Genomic DNA, 22622 nt, shown 5'->3' with positions numbered 1-22622 from the left:
GAAGATCAGATCAAATTTTGACCAATTTGTACATAATCCACACTCCAGAAATAGCTGGGTTAAAAACAACCCAATTGGCAACTCAGCACTGGGTACACATTGCACTGAACACATGGGTTAAAGTAACAACTACTGGGTTACACACTTTAACCCAACAGGTTACACACTTTAACCCAATGTTAGCTCATATTGACTGAAAGCTGCACTAATTGTTTCCTCAAAAATGGTTATTTCCATTTTTCTTGCAGCAAATGTCATTTATCTATTTAATTTATATAAATTATTTACTTATATTGATAAGCAATCAATAATATATTATTATATTATATTATATTATATTACAATACATTGATATTGTAAATTACATGAACTTTACGCTTGTAAATAACATCTGTACATTCATTAAGACAATTATATATTTTTTCTCTATTTTTCTACTACTGTATTATATTATTTAAAAAAAAATTCTTCTTTTATTGTTATATTTCATCTCTACTGTGTAATTCCTACACTGTAAGAAGAACACTGTAAAATGTACGGTAACTTCCTGGCAGCAATTAGAAAGTGAGTTGCTGTGTTCTATTCCACAGTATGCTTACTGTAAATGTAATCACAGTAACTATTTTTGCTGTTTATTATTACAATAAAATTACTGTACAATAATAAACACAGTAACAAAATAGTTACTGTGATTAAATTTACAGTAAGCATACTGTGGAATAGAACACAGCAACTTGCTTGCTAATTGCTGCCAGCAAGTTACCATACATTTCACAGTGTTCTATTATTATCACAGCAAATATAAGATTACTGTAAACTGCTTTCATTGTGTACAGTAAAATGAAGACATGATTTTTGTCACAAGAAAAATGACATTTATTTAAAACATTTTAAATTTGAAAATACATTATATACATTTATATTCTATACATTTTTATTATTATGTATACAACACTCCTAAACATACAAATCGATCATCTTTGTTGAAGTTGAATTAAAATGTCTAGATACAATTGGAAATGATTAAAACAGAAAGTAAATATAATTCAAAAACGGTAGAATTTTAAGCTTCAAAATCCTTAATACCGACTTTATTCCGGAATTCGAAACTTCCTTCTGGGCTGGATTCATTTCCTGCAGTGGAAGAAATTACTCATTAAAGTAGACAACTAAGAGGGCAAGACTGATGGCTTGATGACAATGTATACAAGTTGGACTGGCTAAATTAAATGATCCAGTCAACATTAGTAATTACAGTGGTGACCATATTAACTAGTGTGACTGTGAACATGTTAATGGGTAGGCCTCAATCAGCTCCCAAGTTCAGTAGTCAGGGCACTGATCAGGGAGTCAGCCACTTTAAAGGTGCCCTAGAATCAAAAACTGAATTTACCTTTGCATAGTTGAATAACAAGAGAACAGTACATGGAAATGACATACAGTGAGTCTCACACACCATTGTTTCCTCCTTCTTGTGTAAATCTCATTTGTTTAAAAGACCTCAGAAAAACAGGCGAATCTCAACATAACACCAACTGTTACGTAACAGTCGGGATCATTAATATGTACGCCCCCAATATTTGCATATGCCAGCCCATGTTCAAGGCATTACACAAGGGCAGGCAGTATTAACGTCTGGATCTGTGCACAGCTATAAAATAAATACTATACTCACATGATCCGACACATGCATGCAGTATGCATGACGAACATCTTGTAAAGATCCATTTGAGGGTTATATTAGCTGTGTGAACATTGTAAATGCACTGTATTGTAGTCGAGAGCTGGGGGGGAGGTTGGGAGACAGGGAGCGCGCAATTTAAAGGGGCCGCAGCCTGAATTGGTGCATGGTTAATGATGCCCCAAAATATGCCGTTAAAAAAATTTATTAAAAAAACATCTATGGGGTATTTTGAGCTGAAACTTCACAGACACATTCAGGGGACACCTTAGACTTATATTACATCTTGTAAAAACTGGTTCTAGGGCACCTTTAAGGTCTGTTTCGATCACAGAATCCTTCCAGTGCACTGAAATATTTAGCTTTCTACGCATCAATAAAGTCTGTATTTAAATGTTTCATCATCTTTGTGACTTTTCTAACCACGTATTGTAACAATTATATTATATTTTATTTTATTTTATTATATTATAGTCACACAATGGGTGTGTGTTTAGGCAGACACAAGAAGACTCAGATGAATATAAATCCAATACGAAGTTTAATAAATTCCCAACAGGCAAGATAATACACAAAACAGGTAGAATAACACACTTTAACATAATCGCGAGTAACTCTGAACAGAAAATGAAGGCAAAGGCACAATTTAAGTAGTAAATACAAACAAGACTAATTAATCACAGCTGAAACCATATGAACTAATGACAGTTACTATAGAAACAAATGAGAAGCGGGAAATTTAAGAAAATAAAACAGGAACTAATGACATACATTCTAAAAGTCTGTGCATGACAAAACCAACAAAACATAATTGTGACAACAATATTCCCCACAATGTAGGTAGGCTACTTTGTGTCTGTGGCAGCATTCGAAAAATTGTTGAAGAAATACAAAAAATACTAAATGCGTGTACAATGGCATGTACGAATTATGCTTCCACTATAGACCTTATGTAGCCCCGCCCCTTTTCAGCGTTGCGCTCGTTGTCTTTTGACTTCCGGTTTGTATTTCCACAGCGATATTACATTTATGAATGAACTGCTCGTTTTAAAATCTTCCCGATCTACTGACATTTGTTAAGACATCTGCTTTAAACATAACAATGCTCATGATAACTTTCATTAACTCTACAACAAGTAAATCCACTTAACCAACTAATTATTCCTTGACAGCGATGCCATAGAAATGTACAGAGCTACCGCAAAACGGAAGTTCAAAGACAATTTTATAAAGATGGTGGCGCGCTTGTTTCTCTGGTAAATAAGGTCTATAGGTGGGAATTCACTTAAAAAGGCTAGCATTCTAGCTACTAGTTTGCCCGGCAAAGAAGCTCAGAAAAACACGATGCTGTGAAAAATTTTGTGCTGTTTAAAATTATTACCGGTTGCTGCATTTTCTTTCACTTCAGCCCGCTTCGATATTTGATTCATCATGCCATAGCTAGAAAAACAACGAGAAACGGCTAGCGCACTTTGCTAACACACATGCTTGTGCATGTGCATGGAGTTCCAGTTTACTTTTATCCAACAATGTTACTCCACCAAAGTAATGTCGTTATCAAATATTGACAGATAAAAAAAATCTATCAAATTTATGTGAGTAAACAGTTATCTGATATGGCTTATAGTGCTGCTCTCTGCATCTCTTTCCTGGAACACTCCTAAACACAGGTAAATGTACATGAGGAAGCCTTGGTAACGTAACATTGCAAAATATGAGCAAAGTTACCTTGCTGAAGTCAAATCCTAGAGAATGTTTGGAATCTCCTCTGCTGCTGAAATGTCCTGCTCAAAATCTCTTCATTGTGATTCACAGTAAAACATATTTACTGTCAAATTTACCCGCCATTGAAATTTAAAGGTACTCTAAGCGATCCTGGGTGGTTGTAACTTCCTGTTGACGTTTGAAGTGTTGTCAAACAAAACAGAGGCTAGCTAGACCCTCCCTCCTCCTCCTCCTCCTCCTCCTCCTCCTCCCCCTCCGTGCTTCCTGAAACAGTCATGAACGCGCATTTAAAATCATTCTTGTCGGTTATTGGCTGGAGCATGTTTATTATGTTTTGTGGTCCAGGCTGCACCAGTTTGTTTTTATTGCCGTTTTCGGAGCTTGTGGGACTACAGAGACCGAGTTTTTAACAGTATGTTCAGGGGACAGGCAGCTAGCGGATAGTGAAGAGATGTTTGCTGTATGTGACAAAAAATGTTTTGGCCTAAAAACGTGTGACATCACTTAGAGCACCTTTAACCATGATGCTTTACAGATTTACAGCAACATGCTGTATACAGGTTCTACAGTAAGGATTTGTTCATTTTACAGTAATAATGCTGTGAAAACTACAGAAATTTGTTACAGTGTATGTACTGTATGTCTGCACAATGCTATCTCACGACCAAATACGTATTTTACGAGGTGGCTAATTCGTATGAATTCATACGACCTCACTCATACGAATTCGTATACGATTTGTTTAAACCCCATTGACGGGTAGGTTTAGGGGCGGGGTTTGGGGAAGGTCATTCGTATGAATTCATACGAATTTGTCAACTCATGAAATATGTACGATTTAGCAAACAATGTATGAATTCGTAGTGAGGTAAAATACGTAGCCTACTGCACTATCATGATGTATGTCTGCACTTTCTTCTGCACTGGAAGCTCCTGTTGCCAAGACAAATTCCTTGTAAACATTCTTGGCAATAAAGCTCTTTCTGATCCTGATTTGCACATTTAGGAAATGCAACACACAGATCCATACTCTGACACAGACAAACATGTGCTGCAGCTGCAGTTCTTGCGATTAAAATATAACCTATTGTGTGTGTACACTTTTGAATCTTCAGCTCAGTCCTGTTTTAGTTCATCTTATCTTCACACGGTTGAACACACCAATAAAGGCTTAGTGACAACTTGGTGTCCTTCTTATCTCATTGTAAATAAGTTCTTTAATGCAAAAAGACAGGACAACTCATATAAGAAAGATGTATCCTGTACCTGAATCATTACTAACAAGAATTTATATTAGGATAGTGGCAGGATTACGAGGAACAAACATCATAACCTGAAATGACAAGAACTCTGAACAATCCTAATATAGGCCAATAATGTATATATATAATGCACAAATATAAGGCACAGCTTGCATCAGAGCTGGAGCAGGTGGCATCCACTGACACAAAACCATCCGTATGTCAAAAGGCACTGTCTGTAAGGCTGCTTATAAAATAGAGATCAATTTAAGAGAATTTTGAGTGTTTTAAGAATATTTACTCCATGACCACTGCAAGGTGAACAGCTTTTCACTGATAATGCTGATCATAATGGCAAGTTTTGTTCATTTTGGAAAGAAATGTTGATGCTCATTAATCAACGAGAAATGCCTAAAATTTTTCACTTGATGAATAAAAAGTCTCACAATCCACCCCTGGTTTGATTGCTTTATTCATAGCCTGCATTTTTCAACGCTTTAATACATTGAATCATCACTGAATAGAGGCAGAGATCTTGAGCAGGACTTCAGAAATAACGAGCTTCTGCCAGGTGGCCTGAACTGCACTTACTCCCAAAAGTTAAAGTTAAATAACTAATTTAACTTTAGTTATTGTGTAATGTTGAGCATAAACAACATCTGCAAAGCTTCGATGCTCAGAATTCAGTGCAAATGGAGATGTTTTCTTTTATTATTAAATTATTTTTTTAAGGCCTACAAATGACTGGTACAACGAGTTTCTTCCTGGGCTGCATGGTGGCATCACAAACCTCAAAATTTAGACATAAACCCTGCCCACGGGAACATGCAACAAATGAGGTGAGGCCATGTTGGGCTGCTTTAGAAAAGAGGAAGAGTTGTTGTAGTAGAGTGTTGTTGTCATGCTGTCATTTTTCACCGGACTGCTTCACAAACAAGGGTCAATTCAACACTGGATTTGCACAAAAGGTTTAGCCTAAAGGCACAAAGTCGATGAGTTGAATCAACTCCACAGCAACTACATAAATTTATCCACTAACCATTCAGAAACGTCCAGATGCATTCTATAAGTTGTAATTTCTTCCTGAGTCTCTCCATCAGTGTCTGACTCCGGTTTGAATCAATCAATCAATCAATCAATCAATCAATCAAATAATCAATCAATCTTTTATTACAGACTCAAGGTCCAAATTTAAAAAGGAAAAAGGAAGAGGAGAAAAAAAACAATGTAACAATGAACAATGTAAGGCTGAACACTGTTACTGACAATCGTCATTTTGGCTGGGTGAGATTCTCCAGCTTTGTTGTTGTTGAGCAACTGAAGCTTGAGCTGTTAAAGCTCCGCCCTCTTCTGGAAAGCGGCAGGGAGCAGAAGCTCTTTTACATTTAAAGGGACACAGACGTGTTTTTGCTCACACCCAAATAGGGGCAATATAATAAATGATCTGCAGGGTATTTTGAGCTGAAACTTAACAGACACATTCTGGGGACACCAGAGACTTATATTACATCTTGTACAAAGGGCATTATAGGTTCCCTTTAACCCTTTCAAACACATTACTGGCATGACCTTCACACCTCTCATTGTGCATTGGAATTTAAAGCAGGATCTTTCTATTTTATGAATTTTATTATAGCTTCTCGAAGGTCATTTTCTACTTTAATTTTATAGCACCTTGACAATATCAGTAGCCATTTATTTTATTGATGACAAGAATAATGTAATCACCAAGAGAAATATCAATTTCTGTAAAGCTCTCTGTAACCTGTTTTCTGATTTCTATTTAATCGATGTCATATAATGTCTTTAAACAAACATTGTTTAGATCCAGGTGTAAAAAGAAGTAGCCATACTCAACAACAACAATTATAATAATAATAATAAATAAAAGTGCAGATGAGTGAAATTATACAAATTAAACAGCAAATAAAATCAAGAGAGAAGATTCATGTTTAATCATTTTAATAATAGTTTAATCATTTAATCATCTCCACAATGCAAAGTAAATTAAATGGCATAAAATGTAATTTTACACAAAAATTTGGTTAAAGTGGAAGAACAAAACAAAGCCCATTAGCGCAGAGGTCAAAAAACATCCATCTAATCATGCATATATTCAAGTCTAGTGCAATGAATCAGTGCACAGCACACTGGAACACAAAAGCATGGCCCTTAAACAGCGCGATGTGGTACAGAGGCCATTTTAAAACAATTAAAACACGGACTTCTAAAGCCACTTTCCGTCTATTCAGCCTCTGTCTGCATAACAAAGAAATTAGGTTTTTTTTCCTCATAAAATATTAATATGTGGAGTAATTGTGATTTAATTAGTTTAATTAATGAGCATATCATGTCATTGTAATAATTACATGATTTATAATATAATAATATAATATTCACATAAAGCAAACCTATTTAATGTTCACTCTTTGGAGATTTACAACATTTAATAAAAACAAAACAACCATGGCCATCGAAATATTTATTTTAAATCAACTCTCTGTGAGTAAAACACTGGTTTTATTGTCATTGACAATGTTGGGCATTTACTAATGACCAGTGAATTTCAATGTTATATATATAGTGACTTCTACAGAAGCAAAAGGTCTGTCTTGAAAGGTTTATAGGCCTATTTAAAAATAAATATCTTCTGGACATTTTGAATTGTATGCAGAAGGAGTCGTCCTCAAATCATATAGGTATTCAACTATGATTTACAAATAAGGTGAATGAATGATTAAACGAACGAACAATTAAATAATTCATTAATTACTTTATTCATTCATTCAAATAAGTTGTCACTCAAACTGGAGTAGCCTAATAAAAATATACCTTATGTTATAAGTTGGCCTATCAAAATGCTAAACCCCTTTACCATTAAATTTCTTTTATTTTATATATTATATCCCTATATTTACAAAGAAATCTGCTATGCTTATGTGTTAAATATAATTGAAGACAAGGTTCAGGCATCCTGTCTTGTATTTGTTTATTTGTTTCATTATTAGGAGTAAGCACCGAAGGTAAGTTAATTAAGCAATATTCAAAAACAGGTGCATTTATTTTCTATAATTTTTTATTTTTAACTTTTATTAGACTTCAGATTTTATTTTATTTATTTATTTATTTTAATGGGTGGCTCTTTTCCACCTGCAAACTGTGTTTTGACATCAGAAGGCTTTAGATTGTCTCCAGACTAATGACGGATTGATATTAAAATATAAAAAATAAGCAAACGTTAAGATTACTGTAACGAATCATCACTCCGACAGGGATCCATTTGCATGCTTTATTTACAATAATCGTAGTGGTACAGGCAGGGTCAGACAGGAGCAAACTGGTATGTAAGGGATAGGCAGAATCGTGGTCAGACAGGCAGAAAGTCAGGGCTTGCAGATATCACTCACAGAATCAGGAACACAGGCACAGGTCAAAGGTAGGCAGCAACGGGTCGTAAGTGGATAAACAGGCAGAACAGCAACAAGTAATCAGACAGGAATAAACGCTCGGAATTGTTCACCTCGGCAAAACAAGACTTCGCGTCTGATGGATGAGGATGGCAGTCTTTTATAGTCCAGGTAATGCGGTTCAGCTGCAGGCGCAATCAGTCCAAGGTACGGGCTTGTGGGAAATGTAGTGTGTGTGTGTGTCAGTATTCTGGTGAGGGTTCCCTCCGATGGCCAGAGGAGGGAATCACGGAGTTCGTCTCCGTGACAATTACATTTCAATAAATTATCAAATATCGTCATTGGGGCAGTGTTTGTCTTGTAGCTTAATGTCATATACAGAGCTAATTTTAATAGCTCTATAGTTGCAGCAAACAAAACTTGCAACAAAAACCATAAATGGGGTCCCGCGTTATCCATCCTTTATGCTTTAGTTTTAAATAAATATACCTTTCTGAAGTTTCTGAATACAGGAGATTGATTTTTTTTTTCTTTTTTTTTTTTTTTCTCTTTTTTTCGGAAACTTTATTTTTAAGAGTAGGCTATATAACTTTCGACATTGCAAGTATTTGTCAGATCTACACGGTTTACTGTCGCCTCATTTTAATAGATATCCGTTAATAGTAAAAGTAGTTGAAAGAATTGAGAAATTCGACAGAGCAGAGATGTCCACATTTCAGTCAGACGAGTTACCTTTAGAGTTAAACGAGTTAACACGAAGAGGTGCAAAGTTCAACTTGCCGCTTCTGCTTGCTATTTGGCATATTGTAATTTTGAACCTTATGGCAAAATGCCTCATCCTGCTGGAACTTGTTTTAATTATTTCATAATAATCAGAAGTCGCACTCTTCCTCTCACTCCCTGCAAAAAAAATCTTGTTTAAATAGCATACAGTTCGCTGTTCTCTCTTATTAAAATAAATTGCAAACAAATTTGCAAACAGAGAAACTAAATGATTAATAAATAATTATATTTATAAAAACAGATAAGAGTGTCAGCTTATTTTGAAAATATGCTATACAGCCACTGGAGGCTGCGATAAATTTTATTTCTTTTATCAATGAATTCAAGCGGTTAACACCCACAGTCTGCAAATCTATCATAACTGTCTTTCAAAGGGTTATTTTGTAGGCCTAATAAGTTGCTGACGTATTAGGTCTCGTCGATAAACTCACTAAAAATTCTTAAGAACCCCATATAGGCCTAGAAAATAATATTGTTGAAGAACAGGATTCTGTTCTTAAGTTGCCATCAAGAGCCTTTTTGGTAACACTTCTGTATGGGGAACAATTCTCACTTTTAACTAGCTGCTTATTAGCCTGCATATTGGCTGTTTATTAGTACTTATAAAGCACATATTAATGCCTTATTGTCCATGACCTTATCCTACATATCTAAATCCTACCCAATACCTGAACTTAACCACTACAACAACTACTAACTATTAAAAAGAAGTAAATTATGAGATTATTGAGGGAAAAGTCATAGTTAAAAGTGAATATGTGTTACCGAAAAGCTTTTAATTCTGGTCACAGATTATAGTCAGTGTGATTTGTGAAAAAATGGCAGCAAACAACATTAAAGTGCTTTTAGCATTAATATTTATTGATCTTATTGTATAAGAATGAGATCTTTGTGTGAACAGCTCTGCGCGGTGCGATCTTCTGCAATACAGCTGGTGTTCATTGGTGATGAGACTCTAATGGTACTGTCTGCACAGAGCGGACACGACGACACTAAGGAACTTCTGCCAAGCCTCCTGGACGTCAGCATTGAAACCAGAGGGGCCGAACTTCATGGCAGCGCATACGGTGATGCAATCAGCGAGAAGCTGTAGAGAAAGAGATCTATTAAGGTGCTGTTTTTCGGTGATGAATATTCAACATAATATGAGCACAACCTACCCTGAAGTTGTCTGGATCCACATGCAGTTTCTCAGAGTGCATCACACTGAGCGCGGAATAGGTGGCCTTGATGTTGTCCATGTTCTTGATGGCTCTCTCCAGACCTCCCATCACAGTCCTCCCGTGAGCTGCCACCTTGGGGTTACCCATGATCGCAGCGGGGCTTGACAGGTTGCCAAAGGTCGCGAAATATCTCTGAGTCCAGGGATACACGATCAGACACCTTGAAAGATCAGAAGCATTAAGAAAGGCATTAAATAAACTGAGTAGCTTACATCATGTAACAGATAGAGTCCTTAAAGGATGAGTCTATAAAGAATCTGATGCAGTTGTACCTAGATAGGGCCAGAGGTCCGATTTCATCGATATTGAGCTTTCCCCACAGGCCAAGGATGGCAGTTCGTTCAGCGTCTGTCCACTCAACCATGTTTACGCTTTAGGATGTCCTTAGGTGCTTGCTGAAGTCCAACAGGAATCACTATAGAAATTCTGAAACCGGAGTGCAATTTATTGATGTCTGATGTCTCCGCCCATTAAAATATGCAAAGTCTAATTGGATAATTTCTCTCAGCATAAGTGTCTGGACCTCACTGATCGGACCCCGTCCAAAAAAGTTATTTTGTAAGAGTCTTAAACATGAACAAGCGTTTTTTTTGTTGTTGTTGTTTTGTTTTAGTTTTTTTAAATATATGGATAACGAACTTTGGTCATGCCAATAATGATCATGCCATATGCCCCACTGTTAGACATTTTTTTTAAAGAATTTCAATTGCATAGTAAAATTCCATCAAATTGAATAATCCTTATATATTAGTCATATTATGGATTAAGAATTTTAAATGAGTAAAAAAACAACTATAGAGCTTAATAAAACATTTTGTATAAATCTTAATGGAACAAGGGAATGGAGGCATATTTTCATTTGTTTAAATTTATGAATATGAATCTCATAAAATGAAAACTGTCCATTCCCTAGTTCCATTAAGATTTAAGCTTGTTTTTTGTTTTTTACTCATTTAAAATTCTTAATCCATGATATAAATATTATGTAAGGATTATTCAGTTCAGTTTCATGGAATTTTACTATACAATTGCAATTCACAAATCTTAAAAAAAAAAAAAAAAAAGTTTGTTTTTTTGAGTGTAGAGCACATCACCTTTCCAACTTTTGATTACAATGTATGAATATTTTACGAGCGCATTTAGTTGATGATGTCTGTGAAATTAACTTTATTATTTAGAATGAATTTTATTAGAAATACAGCCATTTTTCAACGTTTAGAAAAAAATGTCACAAATAAGTATTCTGGGTTCAGTTTATTTAAACAGTGTGTTAATTATGATTCATAAGTTTAAACATGAAAAAAAAATTTAGTATGATCAGTTGACAATAAAAATAATTAAATTTTTGTCATTGGATTGTCATTTAAATTTCACACATAGGCTATCTTTGCAAAAATGCTTATAGAATATTTTAAGCGCATCAAGGATGAAGAGAGAAAATCGTTATCTTCATTAAACAAGAAGCACAAAATTGGCACGTTTTTGATTGGACATCACAGGTTAGAGATCAGCAGAAAAGCGTTGAAGAGGTGTGGTTTGGATCGATTGCATGGGTGTGCCCATCTTTAGTTTTATATAAAAAGTGGGACAAAATCCCGTTGTCGCCAACATCTTTTTTTCTGAAGACGATCTAACTTGAGAAAAAGAAGACGCAGCAATGAGTCTCTCTGATAAGGACAAGGCTACTGTGAGGGCCATCTGGGGTAAGATCAGCCCTAAGGCCGATGAAATCGGCGCTGAAGCCCTCGGCAGGTAATACTGAACTATTGTTTTCCTATTTAAGTTGCGATTAGGCTATTAACGGTGTTATATAGAAACGTGTTAAATAATTTTGCAAATTACATGAAAAGCTAATGTTTTTACTTCTTCTAGTAGCCTGCCTTCGAGCATAAAGTTTAGATTACCCAAATCATTACTGTTATTATTTTCTTCAGAATGCTGACCGTCTACCCTCAGACCAAGACCTACTTCTCTCACTGGGCTGACCTGAGCCCCGGGTCTGGTCCTGTGAAGAAGCACGGCAAGACTATCATGGCTGCAGTCGGCGATGCCGTTTCAAAAATAGACGACCTTGTGGGAGGTCTGGCCGCCCTGAGCGAACTTCATGCTTTCAAGCTGCGTGTTGACCCGGCCAACTTCAAGGTACACCAAAACAATAGCACTACCTACATCAAAAAATAATTAAGTGTTGGCTGCTCATCATGGACGTGGTAGTAGGCTAATTGTATGTGTTTCGCTTTATTCCTTTTCTAGATCCTCTCACACAACATCATAGTGGTCATTGGCATGCTCTTCCCTGCTGACTTCACCCCAGAGGTTCACGTGTCAGTTGACAAGTTTTTTCAGTGCCTGGCCCTGGCTCTTGCTGAGAAGTACCGCTAAACCTCCAGTGGGCATCCACAGGCAACACTGTGCGGCACGGCACCTCTAACCAACTCATGCATGATGTCTGAATAATATTTCTCAATAAAAGGCACATAACTAACACAGAAAGGAGTCATGTTTTAATGCTATCTATTAACCTGTATTCGATCATGTGTTCTCAAGCCCTTTGTGCAGGGTAAAAGCATACTCAATACGATATTAGTCAATCAATCGATGATTTTTTTTCTATTTAAAATGACTTAAATCTGGGGGTATTCCAGAAAGCATGGTTACTCCACATATGGGTTAGGCTACAAGTAAATTAAGTCAATATGATAATGTTCATGGTTCACATTCTCAACTGAGCGATAATCCAGAATACTAGGAGTTTGAAATTACAAAGATGTTCTAATTCACTCTAAAAAATGCTGGGTTAAAAATTGACAAACATAGCGATTGGGTTAAATGTTTGACCCAATCTGCCTGATCGTTTTATTTAACCCAACATTACTATATTGCTCACTTAAAATGAACCCAAAATAGTTTGGAAATGAACATTTATTAATATGTTTAATAATTAACATTTATTACTAAGTTTATAATAAAAGTTCACATGATTGTCTGTCTGATGTTTAATTTACAACCAATTTTGGGTTAATTTTAAGACAGCCATATAGTAATTTTTAATCAGTTGTTGAGTTAAATAAAACTACCCAGCAGGTTGGTCAAACATTTAACCAAACTGCTGGGTTTGTCCATTTTCAACCCAACCTGGTTTGTTTTTAACCCAGCATTTTTTAGAGTATAAAGAGGAAAAACGTGCAAATCACTTAAACAAATGTGTAGCCTTCTTGAGTAACAGTACTTCGCTCACTATAATAAATAATAAGGTATTTTAGTATTATTTTGGGTGATCTGTACTTTACTTGAGTTAAAACATAAAATTTTGATTACATTTACAAAGAAAAATTAAAAATAGGCTACATATATCAAATAATCGTGGCTTATATTTTTCCTTAGTGGTAAAAAAATATAAACAGCATTTTTTATTATCTTGATGTGACTAATAAGACAATAAATCATGCCCACAAAAGTTGAACTTTGTTTTTATTTAAATAGCCAAATAGATGTATTTTAGTTTAAGGCAGCTTTTATTTAAAAACGTATTGATGGCTCTTTATTCAAAGTGACTTTCTTCAGTGCATAACAAAGTTGTTCTAAAGAATATTCATGTTTTTCCCCGACCACCATGAATGTGGATGTGGACCAGTTCCAGAAGTGACAAAAAAAAAAAAAAAAAAAAAAAAAATCAGCATGAACTTGCAGCATCATAATAAAAGTATAGTAGTCAATATGTCATGTAGTTTATTCCATGTCATCCGAAGCCAAATTACCCTTTCAAACACAGGCTTTAAACTAGTAATTGTTTTTATAGGCTAATAACCATTGCTGTGGATGAACTTGAGTCATGGTGTGAACAAGATTCATGAGAATTTATGATTATTATTATTCTTAAAATCACTATTCAAATGTCATCTGCTGTTAATTTTAGCAGAAGGTATTCATAACAGGTTTCGTGGTATTGGTTTCAGTATAACATCTATATGAGCCCGAGAGTCTTGCATAGACAGAACAATGAGAAATAGTGATTTTTGACAGCTTTCTTTAAAAAGGTCTTGCATCAAATATACTAAAATGACAAAACTCTGGCTCTTGTTTTTAAAAGTCAGTTTAATAAGCTAAGAAAAGTATCTAGTAATCTGTGTTTTATAGTTATAGTTTTAGGTATTATTTTGTGTATACTGTGTATGGCACAATTTTTGTTTTGAACAAGTTAATTTGATAACCACAATAAATAAATAAATAAAAAATTAAAATGTTTTTCTCTAATCGAGTTCTAAGACGACAAAGGTGACAACAAATTAGACTTTCCATACAAAATGGCCGAATTCCTGTTTTCAAATAAAATATGCCCACTGGGGATCGTGAGATCGATCGTGGATCGATTTATCACAGAATTCAGACAGTGAACACCCATTTCTCTCTACGAACGTAGCAGTATATCTACCACAAAAACTGTTTTTGAACCTGCAAACGTGAGAAAATATGTATCAAACTGCTCATTGTTACTTTAAAAATACATCTGAAAGATTTTCTGCATGGTCCATGTGATTTAATAAGAAATTAGAAGTTGATTAGAAGTTTAATAAGAATTTTTTAATTATTTGGTTCGCACAATTTTACACTTTAAGCACTTTATACATCATTATAACACAGGCTGCCCGACGTTCGGAATTGTTCAGAAACTCAAAATAGTGCATTCATATCTTTAAAGAAGCCTTGCATTTGCAGAATCATTGCTTCAAATACCTACTTTATCATGAAATATCATAGGAACATTACTTTAGATCATCCACACACATACACTCTAAAAAATGCTGGGTTAAAAACAACCCAAGTTGGGTTAAATATGGACAAACCCAGCAGGTTGGGTTAAAGGGCACCTATTATGCCCTCTTTAACAAGATGTAATATAAGTCTCTGGTCTGGTCAAGTTTCAGCTTAAAATACCCCACAAGGGGGTGAGCAAAAACATGCCTTTTACTATATTACTATATTGCTGGCTAAAAAAATAAATCCAAAATTGGTTGAAAAAAATGGCTGGGTGAAAACAACCCAATCCCTGGGTTTGTCCATATTTAACCCAGCATTTTTTAGAGTGTACCATTAGTTTCAATGTGGAGTTGTAAGTACAATCATTAACTAAATATTGTTGTACAAAATATATGATGCAGGTTGCATTATGGTTCTACATAAACATGCATCACTGTAATAGAGAGAATAGTACAGACACAGTGGAATCACTGAACAAATTCTGAAATTTATTAATGAAATAATCAAAGCAATCAAAGGAAAAAATTTGCTACAAGATATAGCTCCGTGCAGCAATTACATGGAGTTCAAGCACTTTAAGCAACTTTAAGCACATAAACATAAATAGGTATTGTGTTTCATTTAGCAAGCCTGTAACCACCTAGATCATAGATGGAAAAGACCATTTACAGGTCTTAAAAGAAATATGTTTTACAGCTTTTTAACAGTTATTGAGGTTGAGCAAAAACCCTGGTGGTCCTCCAGTTGAAGGAACGTAGAAGAAAAACTGTAGTATTGGCAATCTCAATGTGTGTGTGTGTGTGTGTGCCAGTTCACATTATTTGCGTGTGGACCATATGGCACTAAATGCATTTTTCCAGTAAAGCATAATGACTAAGGGGGGCCTCACACAAAGAGCAGCCTAGGGGCCCCTGACCACCTTAATCCGCCCCTGCCTAAGACTAGCTCACGAAAGTAGTTTTTTAATAAGGTCCAATATTTAATGAATGATTAGGTTGACAGCGGTGGTCTTGGAGGCAAGTTGCTCAGAATAAGTTCTACCATATGAATGTTGTGGGCATGTGCAAAAAATCGCCTGATATAGGCTATAATCCAACAAAAAAGATGTTGGCGAAAATGGGATTTTGTCCCATTTTTTATATAAAACTAAAGATGGGCACACCCGTTCAGTCGATCAACCACACTTCTACAATCCTAAGCATGTGAAAAACGTGAACAGCCCGGTGGCCTTTTTCTTTCGACTCTCTCCCAGGCTGTGAGTCAAACAGGCCCTAGGTAAATTACCTCATTCTGTTCAAGAGGGATAGCCGTTTAAGTTCGGACATTTCGTCCAGTTGTGGACGTGAATTGAAATTTCGACATTTTTCTCATAATTATACAGTCAGACTCCAGAGAATCTTTCTGCATTGGTTTGGTTCCGATGCGGTGAAAAACCTAGGACTAGTTTGCAAAAGTAGTGTTTTTTTCCCCAAAAAAATCCAAAATACCCGAAAATTTTGCCTGGATTCCCATGATATAAGACACTTGAGCCTGCGACAAACGGTTTAGGAGCCCCAGGTGAAAAAAAAGTACACTTCCATAAGGTACTTACAGTGCTTTATTTTCGCGCACTTATTTTGTACAAAATATACAAAAAATTTTCTTTAGTGTATACTTCTTAAGATAATCTTAAGAACATCTAAGTGTACTCAACTGTGCCATGAATATTAACTGTAAAACCTTTCGCTGTAAATTTACAGTAAAATACTGGCAGCTGGGTTGCCAGCCACTTACTGTATTTTTACAGTACTACTTCTGTAAACAACATTTACAGTATAGTACTGTAATTATCAAATACAGTACCCTGCTGTAATATTATGTACTTTTACAACATTATAATGTTTATCTACAGCTATTAACTGCATTTATACAGCTTTTCATACTGCACTTATATTTGTCATTACATAATAAAAAAATATACTTTTGTTATGTTATGGCAAAGGAAATGGAAAGCAACATACTCATACATTAAAACTTTTATTATTTTTTTATGGAAAAAAGCAGAAAATTGCAATGTTGAAAGGTCAACATTTTAAATGCACTCAACAGTTATCAATGAACAATACAGCAATCTTATTTACTTTTAACATTTTTCCAAATGTGGAGTAAAAACAAATAGTAGGCCTACAAGTTTTTCAGTACTGCTCCTTTTTTGCACAGTGTTGCCAGTCTTGGAAGTCATTTTCCCTTCTTGTTTCTTGAGCCATGTTCATGGTTGATGTCAAAGTGCCTAAAAACAGAAAAGAAAGAGAAAAAAGGAGAGAGAGAAAACAGTAATGAATATTGTGAATATGCACCATAGCATTTTTGTGAACACGAGGACTAACAGCCTAAGCATTTAATTGCAGTAAGTTAAAATGTCCAATTAACACTTCAGAAAAGATGCAACTAAAAAATTATGCTTATAATTGTATTCAATGAAATCATTTATTCATTGAATGGACTATATGCGCAACTGCTTCCGCGTTGTACGTCGTACTACATCTTGGGAGTTTCTGGTAAAAGCATTCAGCTCAACTACATAAAGCAACCTGCTGCAGTGCTCGTCTTCTCATTAACTGTTTCTCTCTTACTGTTTTTCTCATATTTTATACCTGTTGAATTTAGCTTGTGTGTGTTGGTACTCTCATCCCAGTCTTTTAAAATAGTTAAATAAATAAGTGGTACCTGCCTCGAGACATTTAGCAATGTTAAATATTTAAATTTAAAAACATTTAAATAAAAAAAAATAAATTAAATTTCTGTTGTTAATTACTTGCCCTCATGTCGTTCCACACCCATAAGACATTTGTTCATCTTTGGAACACAAATGGAGATATTTTTTGATGAAATCTGAGAGCTTTCTGTTCCTCCATAGGCAGCAGCACAACTTACACATTCAAGGTCAAGAATGGTAGGAAACACATTGTTAACGTAATCCATGTGTCTCTGTGACATGTGACAGAAAGCTCTCGCATCAAAAATATCTTAATTTGTGTTCTGAGGATGAGCAAAGGTCTTACGGGTGTGGAACGACACGAGAGTGAGTAATTAATCACAGAAATTTCTTTTTTTTTTGGTGAACTAACCCTTTAAACAGTAACGCACTGACAGCGGACTGACAAATATACTTTGAATATTAAGAATTTGAATACTAAGAATTGTTAGAATTACATACAGTGAAATGATTGTCAATGAAAAATAGGGATTGAAATATTAAAAATAAATGAAGGTTCACGAGTTTGTGTTTGTGTTTATTCAATTTTTACTAGTAACAATTATGATTGTAGAGCTCTCTAATTGAATTATAGAGCTCTGCAATTATATTCTTACTAGTAACAACTGAATTGTAGAGCTCTATAATTCAGTTTTTACTAGTAACAATTCCAATTAGAGAGCTCTACAATTCATTTATTACTAGTAGGAATTCAATTGCAGAGCTCTGTAATTCAATTGTTACTAGTAATAATCCAATTGCAGAGCTCTACAATTCCACTAGAGAGCTCTCTAATTCAATTGTTACTAGTAAAAACTGAATTAGAGAGCTCTCTAATTGTAATTGTTACTAGTAAAAACTGAATTAGAGAGCTCTTTAATTCAATTCTTACTAGTAACAATTCTAATTACAGAGCTCTATAATTGTATTATTACTAGTAAAAACTCCTATTCATGAGATGCAGAACAGATTGCAGATTTCCCGCCTACAAAAGTGCGTTTCAAAATAAAAGCCCTGTAGCGTGGTTCTAAAGTATCCTGAAATATTTTACAGACTTAGGTAACATATTAATCATGTTCACATTAAAGCAAAATTAAGATGATGCCTGAGATGAAAGCCTATATTTAGTCGTTATATTCATTCACCTTTGTATATTGGTAAAGCTAAGAGCCAAGAACACTCCATGTCACTGGACATAATATAGGGTGAAATGCCCTAAGCCACCCAAAGTGTTTTGACAAACTTGATATTAAGGAGTATAAATTCATTTTAAATATTTACAGTGTTTAGTATTGTTATGCAATAATAGAATGATTATCGCGGATATCTAATACAAAATAAACACCTCTAGTTGATTATCAATTTGTGTTAATAATAGGCGATTTGGCGCTGGGATGTGTTGTTTTTGAAATTATGTTGTTGAGTGCTCGTTGTCACTGTTATCAGAGGCGCGTGCAACAGGGTTCACAGCGCTTGTGCACACGGACTAGCACTTCAATCTATCGCTGTTGCGGAGACTCTCTATTCGATACGTTGAAATCACAAAAAACAAAATACATATAAACGTGTCCCTGCTCTTGATATACAATCACTGATGAAAATCTTTGGTTTTAATGAGAAAAAAAAATTACACATGGTTGGATTAGAACCGGGAACCTCTTGCACCCTAAACGGAGAAACTGCCACTAATCCATCAGGACATTCGATTATCAAAGGCGGATCGTCGTATTTATTAACTAATGTACATACTCTCGAGACTAACGACATTGTATTATAGCAGATGTAGGAAAACTATCATATTTGAACACATTTATAATTTTAATATCATATTATTATTATTATTGTAATAATAATACAACATACCCCCCCCCCCCCCATACACATTCTTGTCCCACCCACATTGTAAAACAAAGTTACGCCAACCCAGTTGAATATGCATAAGGCACGATTAGCATAATGATATGTCGCCGAATACAGAGCTCTGTAATGCAATTGTTACTAGTAAGAATTGCTATTGTAGAGCTCTGTAATTCAATTTGTACTAGTAAGATTGCAATTACAGAGCTCTCTAATTCTAATTGTTACTAGTAAGAACTGAATTATGGAGCTCTGTAACTTAATTCTTACTGGTAACAATTCAATTAGAGAGCTCTGTAATTCAATTATAGAGCTCTATAATCAAATTGTTACTAGTAACAATTGAATTAGAGAGCTCTATAATTTAATTATTACTAGTAAGAATTGCAATTAGAGAGCTCTACAATTGAATTCTTACTAGTAACAATTTGATTATAGAGCTCTATAATTGAATTACAGAGCTCTCTAATTGAATTGTTACTAGTAACAATTGAATTAGAGAGCTCTGTAATTCAATTATAGAGCTCTGCAATTACACATATCTTTAATGTGTATTTTTACTAGTAATAAATCAATTGAAGAGCTCTGTAATTCAATTGTTACTAGTAAGAATTCAATTAGAGAGCTCTATAATTGTAATTGTTACTAGTAAGAATTCAATTAGAGAGCTCTATAATTGTAATTGTTACTAGTAACAATTGAATTACAGAGCTCTATAATTGTAATTGTTACTAGTAAAAATTGAATTAGAGAGCTCTATAATTGTAATTGTTACTAGTAAGAATTCAATTAGAGAGCTCTATAATTGTAATTGTTACTAGTAAGAATTCAATTAGAGAGCTCTATAATTGTAATTGTTACTAGTAACAATTGAATTACAGAGCTCTATAATTGTAATTGTTACTAGTAAAAATTGAATTAGAGAGCTCTATAATCCCAATTGTTACTAGTAACAATTGAATTACAGAGCTCTATAATTAAAAATGAATGGAAGTCAATGGAGACATATGACTAGTAATAAATGAATTGTAGAGCTCTCTAATTGGAATTGTTACTAGTAACAATTGAATTAGAGAGCTCTATAATCATAATTGTTACTAGTAAAAATTTAATTATAGAGCTCTGTAATTGTAATTGTTACTAGTGAAAATTTAATTGTAGAGCTCTATAATTGTTATTGTTACTAGTAAAAATATAATTACGACGAGTAAGGCTGGAACGTTTTTATGCTGAAACGGCCTTCTATAGGAGAAGGGATGCCAAAAGAACTAACAACAGGAAGAGGTAAGATGCTGGTTTTATACCTCGGTATTAATTGGAAGATTAGATAGGCGTACTCCTCCCGAAATTACGTTTATTAACTTCACTTTGTTCTGATCTTATAAGGTCTCACACACACTGCAGCATCGATCACTAAGCGGAGGCCAGTTGTATTCTTTCAAAACGTAAGTGTGTTACAAGCCTTAGTGCAAGTAGTCCATTCTTTCCATAAACCTGATTACATTACATGCGAAATTAGGTGCAATACTTACGTTAACAAAACCATATTTCACAGAAGGTCATTTTCCCCCCTTCCTGGTTCTTGAGCCATGTTTAGGGTAAATGTCAAAGAGCCTAAAAGCAGAAAAGCAAAGAGAGAGCGAAAGAGAGAGAAGTGAAGTTACTTATTTGGCTGGAAAGTAGATTTAGAAAATTCCGTTTGTTGCATTGACTGTAGGCCTACTTGTAGTCGTCATTATGAAATATGTGAACGTCAGTCTTCTGCAGCAGATGTGAACTTAAAATCGATTATTAAGAATGAAATTTACATTAGCTTAGGGTGACCATATTTTGATTACCAAAAACCAGGACACTCGGCCCGGCAATGAGATACTCAAATGATACTCGAAGTTTACTCAAAGATGCCTTATAATTTCAATACATTTAAAGTATGCCTCTGTATGTATAGAAAATTGTTATATTACAAAATACTATCTATAACCAAAGACACAAATTCAGATTCTCAAATTCTCTCAAATTCAGAACGATCTAATGCTGTACAAATCGAGTGATTGACTGTCTCTTTCATGTTCCCCACTTAGAAAATCCGATGCATGTAACTGCACTCTGATGTGCTTAATGCTTCTTGAAATTTTTGTTTTGTTTTGTTTTGTTTTTTACATTGTCTCTGAGCAGCTTTGTCCCGAAATGTCGGTACTGTTTTCAGAGAAACGATCCTCACATTTTTCTAGTCAAGTGAAACTTCACTTTGCGTGTCAGAATGTTTGAACCCACCCAGACCACTACTATATGGAAGTTCAAGTCCATTTACTAAACATTTTAAACATATAAGCCTGTATGCTGAGCCCGATCACACGAAAATGCGTATCAATAGTACGAGTTTGTAATCTCGTAGAATATGTACGCCAAAACGAGTTTTGGCGTGCTTATGGTACGCAGTTTTTCGCGTGCATATGATACGCACTTTATGGCGTACTATACGTACGAAACCCCCACTCCCCCACCCCCATCCTACCCAAGAGCGCATCATATACACGCCATAAAGTGCGTATCATATGCACGCGAAAAAAACGCGTACCATAAGTATTCTACGAGATTACAAACTCGTACTATTGATACGCATTCTCATGTGATCGTGTTGGAGCTACTACATCATCATATGTTCTGTCATATAAACAGTATTTACAATAAAATAACAGCACAATTTACTTGCCTCAAACAATTCAGTATGCATTAGTATTATTATTATTATTATTATTAGAGGCCTAATTATTGTTTTTGTTGATCCATTTCATCTATTGCCAAACTTTAATATGTGAATTATATTATTGAAATAAACACATTTAGAGTCGTCAGGCTTTTGTTTGTGCTTAATGGATAAAACAACGGAATTGCGCACTCAAGTTTATGGGTGCCGTACATTTTACCTGCCACAAGATGATGCTGTTTTCGGCACTCTTGATGCTTAGAAACCATAAACCTTTCCCGAAACATCCATCGGAAAATCTCGTAACACTCAATTTAATGGCCCAATGAAAAACAATGAAAACCAGGACATTTTCATCACTTTATAAAAAACAACCAGGACAGCCAGGACACGACGTGAAAACAGGACATGTCCTGGGAAAACAGGACGTTTGGTCACCCTACATTAGCTACTGCTGAACTATGCCTCGATAAAGTTATAGGCTAGGCCTACTTGAGAACGGATGT

The 22622-nt window shown here is 34.9% G+C and overlaps 2 protein-coding genes and 1 long non-coding RNA gene across 3 annotated transcripts; 1 reads left to right on the top strand and 2 right to left on the bottom strand.

Annotated features, from left to right (window-relative positions):
* Nucleotides 1-9677: 9677 nt before the first annotated feature.
* Nucleotides 9678-10496, bottom strand: ba1l (ba1 globin, like). The gene is made up of 3 exons (XM_048191707.1): nucleotides 10333-10496; nucleotides 9998-10220; nucleotides 9678-9924 (listed from the first exon to the last, which is right to left on the bottom strand). The coding sequence occupies exons 1-3, from the start codon at nucleotides 10422-10424 to the stop codon at nucleotides 9793-9795; spliced, it is 447 nt and encodes a 148-aa protein (XP_048047664.1). The 5' UTR covers nucleotides 10425-10496; the 3' UTR covers nucleotides 9678-9792.
* Nucleotides 10497-11652: 1156 nt separating this feature from the next.
* On the top strand, nucleotides 11653-12549 carry LOC125269059 (hemoglobin subunit alpha). The gene is made up of 3 exons (XM_048191788.1): nucleotides 11653-11812; nucleotides 11995-12202; nucleotides 12314-12549. Exons 1-3 carry the CDS (start codon nucleotides 11718-11720, stop codon nucleotides 12440-12442), a joined length of 432 nt encoding a protein of 143 aa, XP_048047745.1. The 5' UTR covers nucleotides 11653-11717; the 3' UTR covers nucleotides 12443-12549.
* A 4303-nt stretch (nucleotides 12550-16852) lies between these two features.
* Nucleotides 16853-21532, bottom strand: LOC125269117. The gene is made up of 2 exons (XR_007185035.1): nucleotides 20942-21532; nucleotides 16853-17087 (listed from the first exon to the last, which is right to left on the bottom strand). It is a non-coding gene; the product is annotated as an uncharacterized LOC125269117 (long non-coding RNA).
* Nucleotides 21533-22622: the final 1090 nt, after the last annotated feature.

The sequence above is a fragment of the Megalobrama amblycephala genome, linkage group LG1, assembly GCF_018812025.1.
Source record: "Megalobrama amblycephala isolate DHTTF-2021 linkage group LG1, ASM1881202v1, whole genome shotgun sequence".
Classification (NCBI taxonomy): domain Eukaryota; kingdom Metazoa; phylum Chordata; class Actinopteri; order Cypriniformes; family Xenocyprididae; genus Megalobrama; species Megalobrama amblycephala.
Note: the sequence above shows the minus strand (reverse complement) of the source record. Positions and strands in the feature narration are given on the sequence as shown.